We start from the raw sequence: 24147 nt of genomic DNA on the forward strand, positions 1-24147 counted from the left end.
TAGATATTGGGTAAATGTTTACTTGTGTGTGTGTGTGTGTGTGTGTGTGTGAGTGAGGTATGTACAAAAGAGATGGTGTTAAAGATGAGTATCGACCAGACCTCTGAATCCGGATAAAAGAAAAGGGAAATATTTCTTGGGTGTTTATGAATGAACGGCAACACAGGAAATGTACAGGCCACAACGTCTGTTACCCCATACAAAGTTATCACAGTTATTTTTCCTTTTACATCAAAAATGATCTTATGAATGGCTCATAAGACGGTCTATTTTTATTTAGGGCAGACGTGCCCGGGTCTATATAGTTGTATAAAGTACTAAATGTTCGTATTTGCGAGACATTTGTGTGTTATGTAATCTGCGGTGCAATATCTGTCCCACAACCAACACGTGGCGTTTGCTTATTGTGAGGTCGTCACGTAAATATATAGAATTATCTAAATAGTCACAGACACACTGGTTCATATCCAACACACCAAGAGCTCCGGCAAGGGTCACAGCTAGCTATGTCATATCGGACTTCCTGGGAGTGCCCTTTTAAAGTAGAACGCTTGTGTTTTTCGCTAGCTCACTCGGTGAAAATGACGTACCTGGCTTTGCATTGGCAAGAAGATGCGTCTGTCTCCAAATGGCTAACTGTCTGGTGGCCAACTGGCTAACCGTCTATAGTGTCACTGAGCAGAAGACCCGCAGCTCCGGTACATTAAAGGTTTTGAGGAGATCGGCCGGTAACTGCATCAGTGCAGTAGCGATACTTGCAACATTTTATTATTATTATTTTAAACATGAATGTACTTTTAAGTTGCACTGGTTAGTGACACTGCGCAGCGGCGACAAACCTGCTTCTGCAGCTGCTTGTAATCACAAAACGAATGCTCTGTGATATTATCTTCTGGGCTCAAGCTAACAAATCGCGGTTTTCGCTCTGGTCGGTTCTTCGTCGGTCTCTGGTCTGCGTACGCTTCGCTAAATTTGATTCTATTTTTTTTTTATTACGGTATATTAAATAGAAATGTATACATGGTAATTATTATGTATGTTTGTTCTCCCTGGGCTGATATTACTCACGTGATGTGCGTTTCTATATCTGTTACAACCTGTTATCATTTTGAATGCAAAACTGTGTGACTGACTTGCACTGACGTTCCGCTTCCGTACATTCTCATGGCCGTATTCAACGTGGTGGTGGTGGTGGTGGTTGTTGTGGCAGGGTTTGAGCCCTGTGTACCGAAAGGGTCCAGGGTTTGACGCAAGGGATTGGAAGCTGCTTCCACCTCTTGTCTAGTGGTTAGGCGTAGATTACTCTGAATTTATCCAAAGCTCCATAGCCATAACTGAGTGTAGAAGGGAAGGGTGCGCCGAGATCTCTGAGATCTTGGATGACCTTCTCGGGGTCTTTTGGCATATCCTACCGGATACAAGTGAGGTGCATACCAATTCCATGCAGAATGCTACAAAAAAAGGGCATTTTTCTCTTTTTTTTGTTCTGTTGTATTGTTTATTGCTGAAAGAATATGCATATTTTTCTGTTTGTAAAAAAAAAAAAAATGCTCTTTAGATCTATTGATGATGTGTTGAGAAGTAACGTGCTGTGTTTGAGGTGTGTAATGTCATTGTGTGTGTGACGTGTCTGAATGTGTGTGTGCAAACAGACTTGACCTCCAAACAGTCAGTCACTGTATTCCCCTGGCAGTGGCTTGAACCATAGAGGATTGCTGTGTCCCCTACAATGGTTTGTATTGCGGCATTAGGGAATATGGAAATGTACAGTCAACGCATTCAGTTTTTTTTTTAAACTATTTTATTCTTTAAAGCACCCTGCTGAGAAATTGTCCCATTGGAATGTGGAGATGTTGACCATACCTTTACTGAAAAATAGAGTTCAATAAAGTTTAACTGAAGGGAACAGTGTTAAACAACACATGCCACCGTGTTGCAGTGGGTACCTTGTGGAAAACAATGTGGTGCAGTTGCCTGCTTTAAAAGACTTGTGTTGGATTCTTAAGTCTGTTTTTGTGGTATTCTCAGCAAATGCTCTTGGCCAGCCAATTGACCCCACAGGTTAAGTTGTCATGTTTGTGTTGATGGTGGTCGCTCTCGCTCACTCTCTCTGGAGTTTTTACCTATATCTAAGGTACTGTTGCATATGAATATGAAAAATGAATAACCAAGCGGTTGTGGTTGTTTCAGATCGTCCCCACTATGTCCATATTATATTTGGCTGTACCCCCTGCATTCATAAATGCTCCCAAGAGTCCAAAGGTAATGCAGAGAATGTGATGAGAGTAACACTTTACTAATCTATATCTTGTGTATTGCAACCCAATGTTCTTGATATAAATATAAATAGATATTTATTGGCTTTGCAAAATAAATATCTATCTGAACTGAAAACAGCTGAAGTGGGTGCGGGTCAACTGCCCATGGCTCTATATTGTTATCCCGAACACACCTTTATTCAATCCAGTCGTACCACATGTTTGCAGTAGAGACTGAAACGTCAATGATAGCTTAGTAGTGCTTCTTGTGTCCAGTCATGTTCAGATGAGATTTTATAGAAAACACATTGGTCCATTCGTTAGGTTGGTGTCCCCATTTATGCTTCTGATTCAAGTAGTAAATTACAAATCTGTGTTGTTGACCATACTCTGTATGTATTAATGGAAAAAGTAAGCTGCAGTTTATGTATCAAATATCCAAGAGTCCATATTTAAGTGAAAAGCTGACGGCACATTTATGTATAAAGCACTTTGTGTTGTATGTATGCAATAATAAATGTCAGTTGACCTGCAAGTTGTGCTCTTTTTTTCCAACGTAGAAATTGTTCATATTTTATTCCAAGCAAGACAATATGTATCTCAAATATGTTATGTTTGTGATTTATATCAGATGATCAGAAATACTTTTTCTAAATGTCCTGTAGAGGGCAGAGTTACCGCTTAGATGAGTAAAGTCACTTAAATCGTACACGAAGAAAAAGTTTACAGTAGCACACACAACACATTGGATCGTACTGTATGGCTGGCTTGAATATAACATACTTTGATGCCCTTAATATAGAATTATGATTGTTTCATCACAGTACAGGTATGTATACGATGTCTGCGTTGTAGGTTGTATATTCGTGCGTGGAAATGTAAACAATCTGGCAAACCGAGACGAGAGATGCCGCGAGGACCCTTCTGGAAGGGGTTCGAGCGGCCGATGTTTAACGTTACTATGGTTACAGGTTTTTTCAACTATCCCCAGCACACATTCCGTAACCGCCGCTGTCTTGAACGAATTGTTGTAGCTGCTGTCGGAAACGGAAAGAAAAAAATAAAACCTGCCTAAACCTCAGAACGCCTTCTGTTGTTGTAGCTTCTAACATCAGGGATATAATATCTCGTGATGGTGCAACTACACCTGAAGCGTGGCGACGAGAGCCAGTTTCTGCTGGACACCACCGCGGACGTCTCCGTGGAGAGCCTGGTCCAGCAAGTCGCAGTCGTTTACAACGGGAGGCTCAAAGTGGAAAGGATATGCTCCGGTGAGGACTCTCACATCTCACATTTCTTTACTACATAACGCTACACATGCTGTCAAAACATGTGTCGACACGAACTGTTATACGACCTGGGATCCCGCACCTTCCAAACATTTAGCCCAGTGAGTTATCGCGATAGCATCCTCACTATTTCATTTTCGGTGAGAATTTCTGACATGTGATGTTGATTTCTTCCCTCGCAGAGATGCCAGAGCTGGCTGAGCACGGGGTCACACTCCCTCCCAACATGCAGGGCCTGACGGAGGACCAGGTGGTGGAGCTGAAGCTGAAGGATGAATGGGAAGAGAAGTGTATTCCCAGCGGTGGAGCGGTGTTTAGCAAGGATGAGATCGGGAGAAGGAACGGACATGGTCAGCCTCAAACATGTCATCCACCCCCAAATCCACATTGTCCTCTCAATGTCAACTCGACTCAGCTTTTAGAGATTATCTGTGTTGTGTTACTTGAGAAAATGACCTTTCATGCCACCAATCTCCCAGTCGGCACTCTTATGCACAACATCCCTCTACTCCTCTTCTGCAGCACCAAACGACAGGATGAAAGAAGTGCTGAAGAAAACGATGGAAGAGGCAAAGGCATTAGTCTCCAAAGTAAGAGTGACAATAAATGAAACATATTTTTTCTTACTACACGCTCATGGGATTGGATAGTTCTCTTGCCTCACACATTTTGATCAACCTTGCAGGAACTGGCTGCTGTAAATCATCCTAAACACTCTGTTCTCGCTGTCTCTCACTCTGCTTGCCATCGCCCCACTAGAAACAAGCGCAGGCCGGTGTTTGCGTTACCGCTGAGATGGTGAAGGAAGCCCTGGATCAGCTGAGGGGCGCAGTCATGATCGTGTACCCCATGGGGCTTCCTCCTCACGACCCAATCAGGATGGAGCTGGAGAACAACGAAGACCTCTCAGGAATGCAGGTGAGGAGTGAACCTCTGTCCATCCGTGTGCCATGTTATCAGGCTGTTGCACTTTACCCAATAGGCCCATTGGAATTGGAAATCCTAGATCAACTAAGAACTGAGTAAAGCTCAACTCCACAGAAAGGCATAATTTTTAATTCTCATTCTGCCTTTTTTCTTTTTTTTTGTGTGACATCACTTTCAATGTTTTTTGGGGTGAACACGCTGTGACTTGTTTTTGCATTCTGCCTCCGTCTGCCTGTGTTTGTCTCCTCCATCTGGTCGCTCCCGCAGGCCTCTCTGCAGGTGGTCCCGGAGCAGGAGTGCCAGCTGTGGTGGGCTGCCAAGGAGCTGCACAGGGAGAAGAAACTACAGGACTACATCGGCAAAAACGAGAAGACCAAGATCGTAGTCAAAATTCAAAAGGTGGGAACTAGTCATTCTATATGTGTACAGTAAAACTATGTAATGTGTGAAACACAGCCTTGAGTTATGACCTTAAATAAATTTGATAACTGTATTGTGTCGCTGTTCCCTTCAGAGAGGCCAGGGGGCGCCAGCGAGAGAGCCTGTCGTCACAGATGACCAACAGAAGGAAATGATGATGCACTACTACAGAAGACAGGAGGAGTTGAAGGTAGGGCCAATATTCATTAGCATCAGGAAGGAAAAAGGTCAGGAGGTTTTAAAAGCTTTTTTTAAAGCCGGTAGGGGGTTATATTCTAAAATGTCATCTTGGCTGATTATGCTTCAGAAACTGGAGGATGCAGACGATGACAGCCACCTGGACTCTGATTGGTCGGACAGACAGGCCCTGAAGAGGCAATTTCAAGGCCTCAACAACATCAAATGGGGTCCGAGAAAGTAAAGAGACCTCCGAAACTTGGGACCTCCCACTTCTCTCGACCAGCCTTAACCGCTCATCAGAGCTCTCTGTGCCTTGTTTTAATCAACGTCTTCTCGGCTGAGTTCCAACAACAACAGAGTAGCCAGCCGTAATGTTGTCTTGTTGTTACAGAAGAAAACCTGGACATCCTATTGTTGTAGATTCAACTTGATGCTTAGTTTGGTATTCTGTTGGACGGTCCGTGGCGACTTACGTAGAGAGGAGATTGCAATGTTAAACAGACATGTTTGTTCTGTGTTTAAACCCTAAGCATTCTGAGTGAATAATTATTATTTTTTTAACTTGTTTGTTCTTCATAGAATTTGTCACTTGTTTTATTTAAACTTCACTGAAATAAATCAAATACAATGAAAAACAAAATACACAAAATATTCCTTTCCTTGTCAAAGAAAGCCCCAACAAAAAAGCATTGTGTGCACTGTTCAATATATACCTGCTAATGGTGTTCTGATTACATTAGGCAACAAATCATTTCCTACAAACCTTTTACCCATCAAATCGCTGGAAGAAGGATGCTACACCTTTCCTCTCTTTGTCCGAGCGGTGAACCGTCCCAAGAGCCACCGAGCAGTCCTGAGACAGGATGTCGCTTCACAGCAAGGGTAGGGTCACCCCTAGTGTGTTCCAGTTCAAGGTGTGAGCCAGTCAGTCCCATCGCATGTGGTATTATCATGGAAAAATCTGGCTGAACGATTCCTCGCATTGTGGAGCTTCCAAGAAGCGTGTTTTCCGGATAGGAACCAGGAACCAGAGTTCTTTCCCGGTTTGCAAACATCATTCGCATAACCCAACCTGTACCATGAGATGACCTGCACGTTGATGCTGCTGTGCCTCTCCAGTTGTCCAGCGATGAGAACATCCACAGGTTGATAAAAATACCACATTGTGTGTTGTATTGCGTGAAGCGTCGGCTGACAACACTAGACGTCGGGGGCTCCGTTCATGTACGAGTTCATCCATATCTCCTGCATGACCATCTCTCTCCTCTCCATCCTCTCCGCCCGCTCCGCCGCCTCGCACACAAACGTCACTTCCTCCCAGTCCTTGAAGGACTTCCTGTCTTTGGTCGAGATCAAGGAACTGGATGTTCCATCTTCCTCCTCTTCGTCGTCTACGCCATCGTTATCAGCCTCGTCCTTCTCCTCCACTCTGCGATGGTGGGCGTGGCTCCGGGCCCTGGCGAGGCATCTGATTGGCCCTGGCCTGCAGCTGACACGGATGGAGACGGCCAATAGGGTGAGCAGCAGGCCCACACACACGCTGCAGGTGAAGAGCAGTGCTGCCATCTCAGGGTGCTCTGGTGACGGGCAGAGGGTACAGGAAGTAGACGTTGAAGCCACGCGGAAACTACAAAACTCTTTGTGTGTGTGTGTGTGTGTGTGTGTGTGTGTGTGTGTGTGTGTGTGTGTGTGTGTGTGTGTGTGTGTGTTCACCTGCAGGTTCCTATCCTGTAGGCGCTTACCTCTGATGTAGGCGTAGGTAATGAGAGAGTTGCTCATCATCGCTCCAGGGTACACGGGCAGACCGGTACCTTCTGGGACAGGGGACACCACATCCACAGGTGGAGCTTTGGAGGGGAAGAAGAATGAAGGATTATCTAGTAATATAAATAACAAAAATAATGAGATAGAACCTGGAATTAGTATAGAGGATAGAGCTTTGACATAGCGTATTAAAACAAGTAATCAATGCAGCATTTGATGTGATTCCTTCTGGATTCAATTGGGTCAAGCAAGCAACTGAAATAACTGATATTGTCTGTATTGAATGCTTTTTACTGCATAAGTGAGAACAGTAATGGTATTTTTGGTTGAAATATAAAGTCAAAGCTTTGGTATCCTCGACATTGCTTGGTGGAAACTGTAGAAACAAGAAGAGAGCAAACAAGATGAAAATGGAAAATGACCCCATGTCATGAAACCTTCATGTCATGGTATTCTCTGTATGGGCTGTATATATTGAAAGGGTAACTAAACATGCATAACGCAGTTACCATTCGCCAGATCCAGTGGAGGTAACAATGAGGCCAAGTCAGGGTCTGCAGCTCTGAGCAAGGTCTCCGGTACTGGATGTGGGGGGATCGACAGGGTCTGGGTTAGGGCACAGTTCAGACTAGGCTGCTCTGCTATACCGTGCAACCGTTCAGCTCAACCAAGCGTGGACTCACAAGAAGACTTATGCAGTCTGGTCGGGGAATTCACCCATTCACTCCACGCACCAGGTTACATTTATACTGCTCCATTGAATAATTATGTATTGTCAGCCTGGAGTCAAGTCCTGCGCTAACAATGTCCGTGTATGACCTCACTGGCATTTCAGGCCAATTACAGGAAGTTCCACCGGATGCCAGCCTCAAGCCGCACAAAGCCTAGCTCAAAGTTTATGGTTTTCCACCTACTGTTTTCTCTCTGTGTGATTTGGGAGGGGGGGGGTGATACGACTGATTGCTCTGACCAGCATAAAGGAAGCCGGCGTAGGAGACACAATATTCCTGCCCCTGGGATTACGTCAAGAGATTGTGCTGTACAGATAAAAATTTGCACCTACTCTGTTTTCAATTCCCAGGCCTTTCATTCTATTATGTGACGGAAGGAGGATGGTATTTATTTTTCTTTCTTTACCGCAAGCGTAGAGGACGGTAAGTTGCTTCCTGGTATCTGGCATACAGGGGTCCCTGAAGGTGTGGTTGTCAACGGTTACGGTGCATCTCTGTTTACCGTAGCAGGACTGGGACACTGTGTGTACAGCTTCATGGTTCAAACACTCTGAGTAGAGAGAGAGAGAAGAGACGGACAGTCCATGAAAAGGAAACGATTGCAGCTAGGGAATGATTGACTGAGCTGATGAGTGTTAGATTTTTATAATTTCAGGGAGAAAATAAAACATTAAATAATGGTATACATAAAGTGGCACATGATTTCCCCATGCAGCCATCACTTTTGTTTATTAATTATTTGAAATACGTTTAAATCATAAAATCTACCCATGGCTAAATCAGGTCAACTTCAGCTTCTACTTTACAACTCTCAAATCGTACTTCCTTCAGCACCTTTGACGCAACAGATAGTATTCATTATTCTATCATTATCATAAACAATTATATAACAAATACACACCATGGGCGGATGGTTCTTAAAGCCATATTGCAGTACCATGAGCGCGCCATACATTTCTCTACCAGTTGAGCTAGGCAGATCCCTAAATCACTTTCTAGGCCGAAACATCGGCTAGCTGCACACCCGATAAGCAGGCCGTCAAAAAAACAACAAAATAAACAAATAGTATTCCAACCAATCACCGTCAAGGGGTGGGTGTTATGGGGGTTCTGCGCTGCGTTCATGTTTGTTTTTTCTGTGGATGCAAGAAACACGGAAGGGAGGGACGAGCGTGCTCTGTTTGTTTGGGATCTCGCTTCAAATACCGACAGACGTGATGTAACCCATCATCGCTGATACGGCCTTTAACCCTCTCCGCTTCACTTGATTTGCCGGGCCGCGTACAAAAACAAACTACGTCCCACTCACCAAACTGCGGCGGGCTGGTGGTGTTGGCGGTCAGCTGAGGGGGGCAGGTGTCTGCTGCCGGGGCCGGACCCCCGCCGTAGACAGCTGCGTAGATGGTGAGCACCCTGGGGGGCTTACAGCGCAGCCTCAGCCGCTCGTCCTCACACACCACGAGCCTCTTGTGTTCCGCTGAGTCGGACACACACACACACACACACACACACACACACACACACACACGAGAAGCATGGGGATAGTGCAACAATGTATGTGGAACTCTACGGGCCGTAGGGCAGTGTATAAAAAGGGAGGGGGGGGGGGGGGGGGGGGGAGGAATGCCAGTAATGTGATAAGGGATCAATGCCATTTGCCCAGTAAGACCACATAAAGACTAGCCCACACACACGCCCAGACATTCCATTAGTGTGGGTGGTGGCAGGCTGGGTCAGGGGCAGCAGGTGGGGGACTCACTGGGTTTACACTTGTACACCACGGTGAGGTATTTCCTGGTGCCAGGACACGGGTCCCTCCCAAACAGCAAGGGGGTGACGGGTAGCGAGCACTGCCTTTGGCTCTGACACACTGACATCAGCTTCTGCAGAAAAAAAAGGAATGTGTCCTGACTCATTAGTGTTGTTGTGGTAGTTGAAGTTGACCTTTTCCTCTCATGGTCCTGAGAATTCATATGCTGAACCGGAAAGATGGTTAGTTTTCACAGGTGGTGTGTGTGTGTGTGTGTGTGTGTGTGTGTGTGTGTGTGTGTGTGTGTGTGTGTGTGTGTGTGTGTGTGTGTGTGTTGTGTGTGTGTGTGTGTGTGTGTGTGTGTGTGTGTCACAGGAATAAAAAAAAAGGGAGAAAATAGTGCACCTGCACCAAACTAATATTAGACAATGAATGTGCACAGTGGGCCTACCGCACAGTTTCTAACGCACCTGTAGCGTAGTCAAAGCGGAACAGCTGCTGTTTGCCGCTTCTGCGCTGCCGCTGCCGCATAGCCGCGCGTCGTCGTCACCGCTTCCATAGAAGGCGGAATGCACGGAGATGGTGGAGTGGCGCGGGCAGTGCAGGCGCAGCGGCTGTCCGTCGCACGCGAGTGCGTGTTGGCTGGTGATGATTCTCGACAGGTAGTCTGGTAAAGAAATGCAAATGTTGTGTGGACTGGAAATTCCGACAGATCTTACTTCCTCCTCAAATATGCACACAGGTGGATATAGTTACCCACTACCCATCCATCGTTATTACAATTACAATTAGGGCATTTAGCAGACGCTATTATCCAAAGGGACTTACATCGGTTAATACACACATTGACACAACGACGGCAGAGTCAACCATGCAAGGCGTAGTCAGGGGCAGTTAGGGTTAAGTGTCTTGCTCAGGGACACATCAACACTCAGCTAGGAGGCGCTGGGGATCGAACTAGCAACCTTTCGCTGTCTTTCAAGAAAACTGCTCTACCTCCTGAGCTAAGCCGACCCTGTGCGTTATTGTTTCCATATTAGTATTTGGACCATCGACTGAGCATCGATCAGCATCATCATCATTCGACTACTACCGTCGTTGTGGTTGTTATCATTTTTTTTCTAAATCGGATCGTTTGTTGTGGTGAACATGCAGCGCAATGTCTTACTTGAAAAGTCAGCCAGGCCCTGCATGCGTGTGGTCCACAGGAGCAAGATGAGACTAGACCACTCGAGCCCATGGATTCGTATCCACTTCATAGTTTTCATTCCCACTCTCTGAGATCATGTTACAATTCACGGGCTGATATAGTGTGCGATGGGCAACACCAGCAGGTCTTCAGGAGAGACGAGCTTGGGAGAGAACCGCTCCGAGTGCCAAACCTTGCCGCGCCAAAACACCATGCTGGCAAAACAGCGAGTCAACAAGTCGACATCAAAGAAAAAATCGGCCTTTCTGATTAAAAAGAAAAAAACGATCTACAAAGATGTCCTGTCTAAATCATAATACACACACACTATCCCTGTTGCTGTCGAAAAGTTCACTTGAGAAAGCAAGGCAGAGTGGAGCACTGGAAATAAAAGCTGCGCAACAAGTTGTCAGGACAGGTTAAGAAGAGACGAGAGAATCCCTCACCGCACCCATGCTCCATGAAGCCCGGGTGAGTGTGGGAGGCTTTAAACGGCAGGACGGGGAGACTGGAGACGCGTGGAAACAGACGCACTTCCACTTACATCCGAGTACAGAGAGTGGTGGTGTGGGCGTGGCGGTCAACACTAGTTTAATATAAACCGGGAGAAAGGGGACGGCCGGGATGAATGCCATCTTGATAACCCATTGGTGAAGTGTTTCCCACGACGAGGCACATTGTGTCTTGCCAGAGCTGGTCCGTTCCTTGTTTGCGTTATTTATTTATTTTAGTGATGGAGGCGATGTCGTTGATTCATTATCAAATTAATTACGTTTTACTTGATAAATCAGAAAATTATGCACCCAGAATCTATTTTGTCTATTTTGTAAATGCTGTTAAAGTTAAAGCCTTCTCTTGAATCAAAAGGGGCCCTTTGGGTCATGTAGGCTGGTCCCCTTAGGCTTAATTGTGTCCATGAGCCTCGCCATAGTTACCCTCCTTGGCAACTCAACCTGTCAATCTACAGGACAGAGCTCTGGTCCTGGCTGTCGGCGAAGTCAACATCCATTATGATCCACTGTGTAGAGTGGCAAGAGTAAGGACTTTGAGGTGATATTTTGCATACAGAGTTGAGAAGAGGCCCCCCTGTTTGCCTCATCGTCTGTAGCGGCTTGAGGCACTTTGGGAGTGGCTGCTGAACTCCTTTCTGTTAATATCCCTCCACAGCCCTTGGAATTTTGTTTTCTTACCCCCTGGTGAAGAAAATCAGGCAGAGGAAGTGAATGTATGCGTCTATGTCGTCCTTGTCATTGAACGCATTAGTCGTTTTCTTATCTTTCCCATTCAAGTCGACGGTCCTACTTTGGCGTCATCGATGACGCTGTTCCAATATATATTTATGAAAAACAAAGTAGGTTGCTTGGAACTGTTATATTTTGAAAAGCGCCGTATTTGATGAATGATTGTTGTTTTTAAACGAGATAAAACATTTGATTAGCGTTAATGTCTTAAAACAAAGGCGAAGTGAGCCTAATCAAGCCAGAAATGACGTTGAACAACATCATTTATTTTATCAGATTGTATCATGATGGCCATCTAAATAATCAAAAAAGAAAATAAGAAAATATAAAGGCTGTGGTTAAAAAGGCCTAAGATTTACTCACATTCTCCTTAGCAAATTAAAAGTTGTACAGGCAACTGATCCTTGTACAGTGCATGCATTCAGACAAACTACAATCGTAGTTCAAACCAATAAACTCACACCACATGAGACAAACAGTACTTTCTGCAGTAATGGCCTGAAGTTTTTTTATTCTTTTTGATGCCGCCTCCCCATATTTATTATGTAAAACATAAGTTGTCAACAGTGAGTTTAATCACTAACAAGACACTTCAATTAAGCTAAGGCAAGATAACCAACAATATTTATATTATATAAAATACCATATTTATTTTTGCATGAAGTCCATGTTGACCTCAAGCTTAGCATCAATGGCAGCCTGAAATTAGGAGAAAATTATAGTTAAGGAAACCTCTTTAATTGAAAACAAAAGACACCAACTCCTAGCATATTTTTGTATTCAAAACTTACCAATTCCCTTTTTGCTTCTTCCACTTTCACTTGAGCAAGAGATGGACTCTGGCAAAGCGAGAAACAACTTTTATACATAGACATATCCACATACCTGACTACGTAGTTATTGTTATTTGTACTTGTTTAAAGATAGATGGCTATTTGTACGGAAGATTATCTTTCTGAGTCATATCTTAACTACAAATAAACAAAACATTAAAATACACATGTATGTAATCATAGGTTGACTTTCTAACATGTGTGTGCGTATATATATAAATAAACTTTAGTGCTCACAAAAAGCATAGCTTTCAAAGGGGATATAAAGATATAACAGCTTTGGCGGAGGAAAGGGCCAAAATAGAACAAACTTACTGGGCTTAAGTCCAGGTAGGGCTCCAGTTTCTTTGTCAAAGGGATTATTTCATGTCTCAGAGTGTTGACCTCCTGAAGAGAACAAGAAAGCAAACACCACCATGAATTCTATCAAAAAGTATTCAAACATTCTACTCAAAATGTCCCCTCCCCACATGCTTTCATTTCTTTACTTAAATTTACAGTTGCACACTGACCTCAAATATTTCCATCAATGCCTGATGAGAAAACTTCTTGTTCATGTTCCTGGAGGATATCTGATCCTACGGGGACCAAACACGTGTCAATGAAAATAAATAACAAGGTTGGCTTTTCTGGATTAAACTACCACCACGTGTAAACTGTAAGGATTAACAGTTTGGGACCGGCTAATGGGACAATTATTATAGTATTATTATATCATATTTAATTTACCATCATATGGTTTGATTTTGAATATGGTAATAAAAAAAAGCAGGAACACATGATGTTGATTATGAATGACATATCTACAATGTTCAGAGCCATAGTAAGTTGGTACAATTGGTGCAAGCAGACCTCTGCTATCTTTCTCCGATTGATGAGCTCTCTGGACTTTGTTTTAACAAAATCCATATTTAGTAGCCTCTCCTCTGCCTGAGCCCCACCCACTGCCTGGTCCTTCACCGTTTTGTTGATGTCCCTGCAAAAATCAAACCAACATGAACAAAACAATATGCATGTTATCAACGTGACTTGTGCACTTCAAGACTGCCTTACGTGATGTGCGATACATATGGCAGTAACTTTATATTAGTAATTTAGGCGACGTCAAAGCATGCAATCAAATTCTGAGTGGCTAGCTAGTTGCTGCACAACCGAGTATATAGAGGAATTAACTAAAAGAAGAATAGCCATTTTTTACTATGAGGCCTTGTGGGACTGAATAGTCTTTCAAACATTCACAGTGAGCCATGTCAACAACATCACTGTATCCTAGCGGTCTTACTCTTGTAAGTTCTTCCGCAGAACCAGAGTGGCCCCCAACTTCTTCCGAAGGGCCTTCATCTCCTGGTCAAGTCTTTCGTCTGATTTCTCCGCTTCCAAAACGTCATTTGTCAGCTTATTCACCGCCGGAACAAAGCTACATGGGGACACAACGTTCACCATTCAGGGGGGTTTACATCAGGTTCTATGTCATATGTAGCTCCATAGGTAGATGACTGTTAAAAAAAACCACATGCCTGCCCAGTGATGTGTCTCTAACCCCGAGCACCATGGCATTATCCACAAGAGCAGACATATAGTCCCCTGCAGGCTTTGATAAGCCCCCACATGACAGGCCAACGCCTTGCAGAAGTACTTCTTGCAGATGAATGCCTATAAATAGGGTAGAAGGGAAATTTGTGATTTATTTTTCGACAACAAAAAAAATAGCAAACAATGCAATGCCAGCAGGCTACCCCAACTTGTCAATCAAAGGAATACTTATTATATATTAGTTTAAGGTTGTTACTTACTATCTGCATCATACTCTGAGCCTTTCTGTTTGAAATCATCTATAAGGAGACTCGTGTCCTTGCATCGCACCTCACTAGCCACTGCCAACTGGTAAAGTATATCCACCGTCCTAGTATTCACTTCAAACTGTGGAATTGGCTGCTCACCCATCGCTGTACTGAGCCATGTCTGTACCTGTGAGCGGAAAGACGCGACATATTGACTTTTTTTCGCGTTGGGTGAATTCACTGACAAGCACAAAAACATCTAAGTACATAAGAGACCTTATTACCTTCCTCATTTTTTCACACATGCTGATGGCAAGACGAAAACAACAATGCGCCCCTTCTCCCGCGATATTTTAACTACAGTTATAAAACTTCCGGTCTAAGCAGCCAATCAGAGGACAGACCGCGGCATGCGTTAAGATCCATACACAAAATGCATTATTCTCATATGGAGGAACAAAATACAGAAGAGAAACTTTTATAAATGCATGAACATATATTAATTATTATATGTTATATGTTTTAATTTTTACAATCAGTTCGTCGTAGTGACGTTAATTACATCACTTCCTTCCTTCCGCGTAATTTAAAAAACGCAACTACAAGAGAAACGGCCAGCTTTCCATAACACGAACATGGCCTCAAAAAGTTCAAGAAAAGTGGACTCAAAACATCGCGCATTCGAAGTGGAAATCGATAATTCCACTCGAATATTCCAGGGCTCCGAAGACACCTTTAATTTAGTAGAAGATAAGGACGATAGCGATGCACCCGTTGTATTTTTCTGTGGGAATTGCAATCTACCCATCGGTGACTCGTTGTCATGGGCTGGAAGTGATAACGAGAGTCAAATCTATTTAAAACGTAGGACTCGTTCGTTGTTGTTTTTCTTTGCATCACGCCATGCATGCGGACCCACCGCTTTAAGACTTAATTCTACCCATTTCATTTCAGGCGTGACTGAGAACGTTTTGGTTGGGAAAGAACAACGCATATATCAACCAAAACCAAAGCATCGCTGGTAAGTAAGCAGCTTGCATTTGCATTGATTTGATTGTGTGAAGATTAACGTTACCGTTTGTTATTATGATACTGTTTTCCCTCTCGTGTAGTCTGATCCTTGACCTCTGCTGTAAGGGGTGTAAATCTGAACTGGGCATGTTGTATCTGTCAACACCTAAAGCTCTGGATTGTAGGAGGTTGACCTTCTGTTTCCTGGTTAAACAACTGGAGAGGTAAGTAGTTCACTGTGATGGGTGTTGTTTGAAAAGTTTGATACTGTGGCCAATGGCCATAGATCAATAGACTTACACACATAGACTAGTGCCATGTATCCGAATGATCAGAGAACATAGAAAGGGGGCTACTTAAAATAATAAACGTAATAAGGATTACCTGATGAATCTAGGCTGCCATATCTTATCATAAGTTACTACGTTTATCAACTCATTTGAATGTGGAATACTTACAGTTTGAGTTTTGGCAAAACAGATATTGCATCAATCTTAAGTGACTCTTTTTAAACTTCTGCTTGAGTAGACTAGTCTATATTGTCTAACAGTGTGCATTGAGAAGTTACATTGAAGAAAAACAATGCAAGAAGTTGAAAACGCTGTATTGGGGCAAATGCTGCTGGAAGGACAGAGGACCAGAGTTTGAGTACAGAGACCATGACAAGCATCAGGACAAGCCTGCCCAGTGCCCACTATCTGTTTTACGTACACAACGCATATATATAGATATAGATATAGATATAGATATAGATATAGATTAACATGGCTACCTGCCTTACACTGCTGGTTTCCAGGGCTTAGCTTCCAATAAAAAAGCTTCCAAAAAAAAAAAGCTTCCAAAAGATAAGTACATTTGATTGCAGGGCATTCAAATGTATTTATCAAGCACCTTTAATAAAAAGGTAAATGGTTGGGGGGAGATCTTATGTTTTATGTATGTTTTTGTCATGCCTGTCTACGCTTCAATCTCATGCATATTGCAGAAAATATGCAACAGCGCCCCCTGGGGTCACACTTTTCGGTGGGTCGCAGAATTCTGTATAACACCGGTCTGGGCCCCGTTTCCCGAAAGCGTCGTTAGCCTAAGTGGATCGTGAAGTGCGTCGAAAGGGCATCGTAGAGTTTTCACCGCGTTTCCCGAAAGCATCGTGGGGAACGAACGTCTTGAAAACGCTCGTAGCTAACGAGTACTCCAGGGGTGCTCGTAGGTACTCGTAGGACGCTAAGAGCATCGTCAGCTATAGCCTCAGTGGCGACACCATCGGACATTCCGTCTATTGGATGCGTTTTATTAAAACGCATTGCGCCTTTATGTTCTTAGTTTGGTAATTAATAAAGATTATTAATTAATTTATTAATAAAGATGTTAAAATGGCCAAAATAAAACGGGACAGTCCAGAAAATGTTTGCGCAGGCAGGGCACTCAAAATGTGTGAGAGAAAGTGGGGGGATTTGTGCAGACTGACATAGGCTACTCATAAAACGTAGCATAAAATAATGTAAAAAATAAATTAAATTAAACAAATTAAAAAAATATAATAATAACGAAATAAAATAAATTAAAAAAAATAAGAAAATAAAGAAATAAAAAAAATTATAAAAAACAAGCAAAGGAGCAGGCAAAAGGCTGGGATATGGTGGGGATTGGTCACGTTGACGGGAATGTTTAGTGACATGAGGGAGGGTGGAGGGGGTTAAAAAAAGTCTCAATCACTATTCGACGCGCATGAAAACCAGCCGCGTAGTTATGAGGGAGGCGGAGGCCGTCCTCACACCGATCTTCCTCATCATCGTCATCGTCATCGTCCTCAACGTCCTCCGGTTCAAGCAATGCCACCCCACCCTTAGCTGCAATGTTGTGCAACATAGCCGTCACACTCACACATATCACGGCGCATGACTTGGCCGGAGAAAACTGGAGCCCTCCGCCTGACTTGTGAAGGCATCTAAAGCGTAACTTCCACCTCCCGATCGTGCGCTCAACGATGCACCGGGCCAGACGGTGGGCTTCGTTGTATTCCTCATCATGGACCTCTCCCGGGTTATTCACAGGTGTGAAGAGGAATTATTTAAGGGGGGAAAATGCCGTGAAACGCACAGTGCATTCAGGATAAGGACTGATATATGTCGGTTTAAGCCTAATCAATTGTGTTTTAATGTCTTTAGCATTCATATAATTGCAGTCTATTTTTTTCGTAGGCTACTCTGCTGTTGTCCTTGATGGGGATATATTTTAACCCTTTTTAACACAATTTTCCTGCGACATTCCTGCGTCTCCCCCTCCTAAGGAGCCCATTTCAGCACCGTGTCAGTAGACAGTTACAATCCTACGACGTCGTGAGTGCAGCGAATGCGCGTTCACGTTAAGAGGAGTTTCGGGAAACGCTCCAAAGAAATTGACGATGGATCGCAAGATCCATCGTGAGAATGATCGTACGAGCGTGGATCCATCGTTATCGGGAAACGGGGCCCTGGTCCATCCTTGAATGGAAGACCAGATGGTGACGGTAGATGTTGTTTGAGGGCCAGCAGGGGGTGCCTTTTGGCCTGTTTACTATTTCCAATGCACCAGGATGAAGACGGGAAACTATACTGTCGGGGTGCGTCTTTCGAACGGGAGGTTAAAGGGTAATTTCGGTGTAAAATGGATTTGGGATATGTTTTGCATGATAACGAGTTGAAACGTTCGTTTTGGAGCACAAAAAACGCATAAAGACGCTTTCTTCAGTTGGCTGTTTTTAGCCAATTCTATCCAAACGCTATAAACTTGGAGCGATGGGGGCACTGGTTATGGTAAAAACTAAATCGCTATTTTAAACCACTTAAAAGGCTAAAAGTAGCCCGACAATTCTTTGGTAGTATAATAAGGGTCTTCACATATACAACGAGGCATTGAGAACTTTGCAAGTTTACATATTGTTTATTAAAAAGGACATTTTATACACACAATACGATCAGTAGATCACCCGTCGACGCCATTTAGTTTTTAAAACTCGATAGGTAGATTGACGAACACAGAGATTGTGAGATCCGTCAGCAACACCCCAACTCTGTGTTGGAGGGATGTCCTGACTCCATGTGGTCAATTAGCATCCCATGTCATTCGTTGTTCGAGAAGGGCTGTTAAAACTGTGTCCTAGCCAAATTGGCAATCCTGGCTCTTTAACCAACATGGTCCTCCTTATCATCCCCTGGTCTTTAATTAGAAAGCCAGTGTGTGTGGTGCTTTATGGCGCACGCTGGCTGCTGTGCATTACCCAGGCGACTGCTACACATTGGTAATGGAAGTGGTGTTCTATTCACCCACACTAAACACTCACTATGGTTTTTTTTCTGGAAAAACTACCACCACGTGTAAACTGTAAGGATTAACAGTTTGGAACCGGCTAATGTGACAATTATTATAGTATTATTATTATATCATAATTTAATTTAAATAAAATTGAAAATTCCAATGCTATTACTCATTATTATTATGATTATTATTATTAACACAGTGCCAATTTGAAGTCCATACACCTAGTTTGTTTCTCTTTCAGCTATGTGCTGGGCTCGGCAAACCAGAGGGTGGCAGAAGAGAGCCCACCGAAGCTTCCCCTCACGGTCGAGGACAGAGGCGATATTGAGCAACAACTGATAGAGGTTTGACCGCTTTGCTTTGTTTTTTCCCGCCCCTACTTGTCTTTTAGAATAACCTAGGTTTGACCTGTATCATGGAATATTGCAAAATCAATGGCACGCTGCAACTGCATACCAAGGGATCACCGGTGCGCCTTTTGTGTTACTTTGGAAAAGACGTCGCATTACCTTTGTATGCCGATTCCAAGCAAATGTAAACCGAATGTGTAAAACTTGTTCCATTACCTAATAGTTCCAAGGTAGCTGGCTAAAGGTGAGCAACGTATTTTATGAGCCTGGCCACGCAGAAGTGATAAGGAAACCACCAAACCCTTTCTGCTATAGAGGATTGTTGAAGTTAAAATGTATTCAATTGTTTGTGATCTAAGGCGAACTCATTCAACTCATGGCTCTTCCCCCAAAGCAGATAAACTGACAACAGGGAGTGTTACACGCGTTCTTATCAGAATACCTCAAGTCTGGCACAATTGTTATTCCACATCTTCCAAGTGGTACCGAATAGATTTGTTGTTTGGCATCAAATTCCCAGGGGGTTTGGGTAGGCGATGACATCAGCGTAGCGTGGTGTGCCTGCAGAGCTTTGAACCAGGCGGTAACCTCCCACGCTGCAATGTCCTCAATAAGGGTTTCATTCTTGAATTAATAAACAATTTATTTTTTATTTAATTATATTTACCGGTAATATTTAATTTGGCACTCTTTGATAACGTCTCTGTGTTACTCATTTCCCAAGAAAATGACCAATTCCCATCCATGAGGTCATTTTCCGACGTGATTCATTCCAATGAAGCCTTTGTTTGGTGTTTTGAAAACAGCTGTTATTCCATCAATTGACCAATAGGTGGTGATCGTGTCAACGGTGCGGTAGGGACGCCATACACAAAGGACAATAGATCCTATTGGGGGCATGTTGAGGAATCCTTTTTTTTTGAAAAACATGTTATGATCATGAAGTCTGTGGGATTAACATGTCACCACGTGGCATGTTTGTTTTTGGCCTATTAAAGATTAGGATTAGATTGGAACGAACCCATTGGCGTTGTTTTCATTCATTACAGTATGTCTGTCATAGTCGCTGTTGATATTATCTCATGCAGGAGTTTAAATAGAAAGACGCAATCCCACGGTTATGGGCCGTCGATGTCTTCATGTCTGTTCTTATTTTTCACCCCAGTTCACCAGTTGTTCAACTTCCAATCGAACAGCTTTCCATGGTTTTCTTATTTTGTGGGGTGTGGGGCAGGGGGGCTCAGGGGCTGACATCACCAGGGGCTGACATCACCAGCCTTTGTCCCATATTAATATAGCTAAGCCATGTATGTGAATGTCAAGCAAAGGGGTTCCTGAATTCAGAGTGATTGGGTGGCACTAAGCTAGTGCTATACTTAAGATTTATTTTGCCTAAAATCCTCCTCAAATTCCAACAATATTATTAGTAGAGATTAAAATAAACTATGTATGACATTGCCTTCGGGGTGCAACTAATGGTTTTTTATTGTCTTTCCAATCTCTTCTTTTATTCCCAGGAATCGTTGAGTCTAATGTCATCATGGTGAACACCCAACACTAGTTACCAGAGCCCGAACATGGGCTTTATTCAGCCAAGAAAACTAAGGCAGTAATTTCATAATGACCTGACATAAGTAGAGAAACTATGAGTTAACATATTTACTCGGTAAAAGTCTGATGAATACTCAATCATGAAAATGTAAATAACTTTAGATAATAATCTTTTTTTATATAGCTTTTCTGTCGACAGGCTCATCAATGATTTGACTAATCGTTTCCAACTATATAAGCCAACAATACGTTATTGTTATTGAATCCATATTTTGTTGAAAGTAACACATGGTAAACTAAATACTGAGATGTGCGTGATCATTTTCACTGCATTAATTTCCTGGTACCTGTGCTGCATCACCAATGAGCAGCTTCACACTTGGCACTCAATGCCAGGATTAAACCCTTGTTTATTGTATCTTAGATGCATATTCCCTAGCAACATTTCTCAGAGACTGGACTGCTATTGGTACAGAACACCTCATCCCGGTCGTTGCACCGCAGGCCGCTTGTCCGGCCACAGCTCCGACGTTCTTGGAGCTGTAGTCGTGACCGCCAGCGTTAATGTATTCTTGTCGCTCCATCTCTCGGACACTTGTTTGGGTACATTTAACAACCGTCTCCCCGCGTGCCACCCCTGCCCACCTCCTCCCCCTCCCCCTCCCCCTCCCCCTCCACCACCACCACCAGCAGCACCAACGTCCTCGCCCTCTCCCGCCCGTCCCTGTCTCCACACTACCCTCCACGGATTTATGACTCTCCTCCAAATGTTCTGCTGTTCCCGCTGTCTGATCGCTCCCTCGCCCTTTCCCCTTTTTCCCAATCGCCCCTACTAATTTCCTCCCCCGTTCTTCTCTTCCCCCTGTCTCCCCCAGATGAAAACCCTGGTGCTTTCCATGGCTCAGAGGATGGAGAAGATCGAGGAAGGACTGCAGCCGGACCTCGACGAGTCCCTACCGTGATGAAACGATACGACTTCACGCACACACACACACACACGGACACACACACACGCACGCACAGCATTCCGTCATAGGCAGGTTCACACGCACAACACTTGTGACTTCAGCCTCCCTTTGTTCGGTGTTGAGACAACGCCGGCTGGCTCGCAGGGCTCCTGTAATCAATCAGCGATGTCGCTTTAGCTCGCGCCGCCGCTATCTCCCCCCCGCCTCCCGTGTTTGCCATGATGGACACCAGTGGGGGACCCTGTGTTGATTGGTGCACGGTACTGAATTTCATCAAGGTGCAGAGTAAGCACATTGCTGTATCGATCTGATCGTGTGAGGTCACGCGTGTCATACACACACACACACACACACACATACACACAAGCGCGTGCGTGCACAATCAGACACACACCTCTTTGTTCTGCTTCTTGCCTTGTTCTGGACCTCATAGGGTCCTGAGTGCAGCACCGGTCTGTTTCATTGTGTTAGTGTTGGTCTGGAGGGGAGGGGAGGGGAGGGTAGCGTGTCCTCCTGTTCGGGGAGGACAGCTCTTTGTCAAATGTCTCGGTCAAATTTTTAAAATAAAAACCGTCCTTCGCTCCAAGTGTCCGAGTGTCTCTTTTGTTCAACGTTTTCCCAGATGATCAAGGATGATCCTGGGATGCTTTTTCCGTCAAAAGAAAAAGTATTTCATCAGTTTAAGACGCAAACCCCCCAACCCCCCCCCCCCCCCCCCCTCCCTGTTTCCATAGAATGTGGAAAGGGGCTGGATATACTATTTTTGGGGTGTGTTCAGTAACCGAGAAAGTGTGTGCGCATCTTTGCGTGTGCGTGCGTGATTGTTTACCAACTAATGTGCCTAGCAACACTTTCTACCAGGGCGGGAAAACGTGGTACGGATCTCTCTCTCTCTCTCCCCCCTAGTACCACACCCACGCTCGCCCACGAGGTTTCATCAGCCCTCGGTGAAAACAACAGTGAGAAGGGGCCAACCAGCGTGCTGTATCCAAGGGCAGGTTGCTATGGAAACTGACAGCACGTGCTGCGCGCGGTTGCCTGTTGCCATCCCGTCACCGTGTTTACCACCCGACGAACAGCCATCCTGCCTGCTGGACCGCGTGCCTGCCAACAGTCCCATCCCTCCCCCCTTTCCCTCCCTCCCACTCCTCCGGCTCCTGGAGGGGGAGGGGGAGGAGTCTCATATCATCCTCATCACCCCCACCCCACCTTTTTCCTCTCTCCCTCTCTCTCTCACACACACACAGACCTCCCTTTATCCATGCGAGACCCTAATCTCGGCTGTTTTGCTCTCCTCTAACCCCACCCTCTCCCCTTGTCTCCCCCTCCCACCTTCCCGCTTTGCCGCCCCGATTAGCTCATCCTTATTCTCGGAAGGAAAAAAACAAAACAAATCAAGCATGTTTGTTTGTTTGTTGTTGTTGTTGATCATATGTTTGACTTCAGTGCATTGTAAATAGTCCTGTCGAGCCGGCCCAGGCGGAGGGTAACAGAGCACTCAGCCACAACATCCCTGGCTACAGCGGCACGCTGCTCCTTATGTATGCGTCCCACGGCCGCACACACTATTGATCCGTGGAGGTCAATGATTCTCAAAGGTAATTTGCAAAAGCTGGATTTCTATGAAAAGCAGAATGTGGGAACGGTCAGCCTCGTTTTGGCTGCTTTATATATAAAGAGAGGCAGAGCACTGGTCTTGCACCCTAATGTGAAACTATTGCACTGCGTTCAACCCATTCACCCTTCCCCTGTGAACCATTCATTTTTGAACCCCAGCCGATCCAGGACACACACACACACGCGCACACACACACATCATTACAGCTACAGGCACATTCTACAAGCACTCAGGGACAAAGGATGAATTATGCAGAGGTAGTGTCTGAGTCGTCTCGCCTTTCTCCCTTCTCTCACCTTCCCTAAGCAATAAGGAAGCAATGTTGCCATGGAGGCAATGAAGCCTCGGCTCTCAATCAGCCAATTACAGGCTTTCCTGTATGGGGCACTCGGCCAATGGCAGCTTTGCCTGACGCTGCTGTTGCCACCGACACTGCGTTCCTATTGGCTGAGCTCTGCGCTTTGATTGGATTGCTGGTCTTGTTTTGAGAGGAGAATATTTCAGGGAGTGCCACCTGTGTGCCTGCTTGCAGTCTTCTAAAAATAATTTGGAAAGACGGTACATTGAATGAAACATTAAATGTAACTTTTAATGCTATTTGCTGTCTTAATGTTAATGTATGACAAATGTCCACCTCAAATAAATAAGGAAAATGTATTAAATTAGTGTTATGTCTGATCAAATCTGTGTTCTGTGACAAATCTGTTCAAATTATCCTTATTGTGCCATCCACACCCTTATTCCTGGCTTCCAGCTATTTAACATCAGCTGGTGTTAATAATTAAGTAGTAATACATTTGAATGATGTTTTTTTATTTATACATTCAAATGTTCAATACATGGAGCTTGATATTTTCTAATTATGTAAAAAAGAAAACGGCTGGTTTGGTGAATGAAGATAACCACTGAACTACTGTTGAACTGCGTTTTCCAGGAAGTATCTCCCAAGTCCGCATGTATAGCGTGGCGTCTCAGCATGGTGTCAT

General features: G+C 44.2%; 4 protein-coding genes across 4 annotated transcripts; 2 read left to right on the top strand and 2 right to left on the bottom strand.

The window, feature by feature from the left end:
- The first annotated feature begins 2946 nt into the window (after positions 1-2946).
- cfap298 (cilia and flagella associated protein 298) lies at positions 2947-5705 on the top strand. Its single transcript, XM_056593874.1, has 8 exons — positions 2947-3087; positions 3361-3529; positions 3730-3897; positions 4070-4137; positions 4307-4465; positions 4742-4873; positions 4989-5084; positions 5202-5705. Exons 2-8 carry the CDS (start codon positions 3391-3393, stop codon positions 5313-5315), a joined length of 876 nt encoding a protein of 291 aa, XP_056449849.1. The 5' UTR covers positions 2947-3087; positions 3361-3390; the 3' UTR covers positions 5316-5705.
- eva1c (eva-1 homolog C (C. elegans)) lies at positions 4573-11060 on the bottom strand. Its single transcript, XM_056593873.1, has 8 exons — positions 10488-11060; positions 9790-9986; positions 9329-9452; positions 8879-9046; positions 7976-8119; positions 7348-7419; positions 6817-6921; positions 4573-6651 (listed from the first exon to the last, which is right to left on the bottom strand). Exons 1-8 carry the CDS (start codon positions 10585-10587, stop codon positions 6275-6277), a joined length of 1287 nt encoding a protein of 428 aa, XP_056449848.1. The 5' UTR covers positions 10588-11060; the 3' UTR covers positions 4573-6274.
- Positions 11061-11967: 907 nt separating this feature from the next.
- haus1 (HAUS augmin-like complex, subunit 1) lies at positions 11968-14739 on the bottom strand. Its single transcript, XM_056594657.1, has 9 exons — positions 14648-14739; positions 14376-14550; positions 14100-14235; positions 13865-13999; positions 13435-13558; positions 13095-13160; positions 12898-12969; positions 12541-12588; positions 11968-12448 (listed from the first exon to the last, which is right to left on the bottom strand). Exons 1-9 carry the CDS (start codon positions 14666-14668, stop codon positions 12398-12400), a joined length of 828 nt encoding a protein of 275 aa, XP_056450632.1. The 5' UTR covers positions 14669-14739; the 3' UTR covers positions 11968-12397.
- Positions 14740-14880: 141 nt separating this feature from the next.
- Positions 14881-22115, top strand: mis18a (MIS18 kinetochore protein A). The gene is made up of 5 exons (XM_056595644.1): positions 14881-15227; positions 15318-15384; positions 15476-15598; positions 18916-19018; positions 21451-22115. Exons 1-5 carry the CDS (start codon positions 14999-15001, stop codon positions 21535-21537), a joined length of 609 nt encoding a protein of 202 aa, XP_056451619.1. The 5' UTR covers positions 14881-14998; the 3' UTR covers positions 21538-22115.
- The last annotated feature ends 2032 nt before the right edge of the window (positions 22116-24147 follow it).

Source organism: Gadus chalcogrammus, chromosome 7, assembly GCF_026213295.1.
Source record: "Gadus chalcogrammus isolate NIFS_2021 chromosome 7, NIFS_Gcha_1.0, whole genome shotgun sequence".
In the NCBI taxonomy this organism is placed as follows: Eukaryota; Metazoa; Chordata; class Actinopteri; order Gadiformes; family Gadidae; genus Gadus; species Gadus chalcogrammus.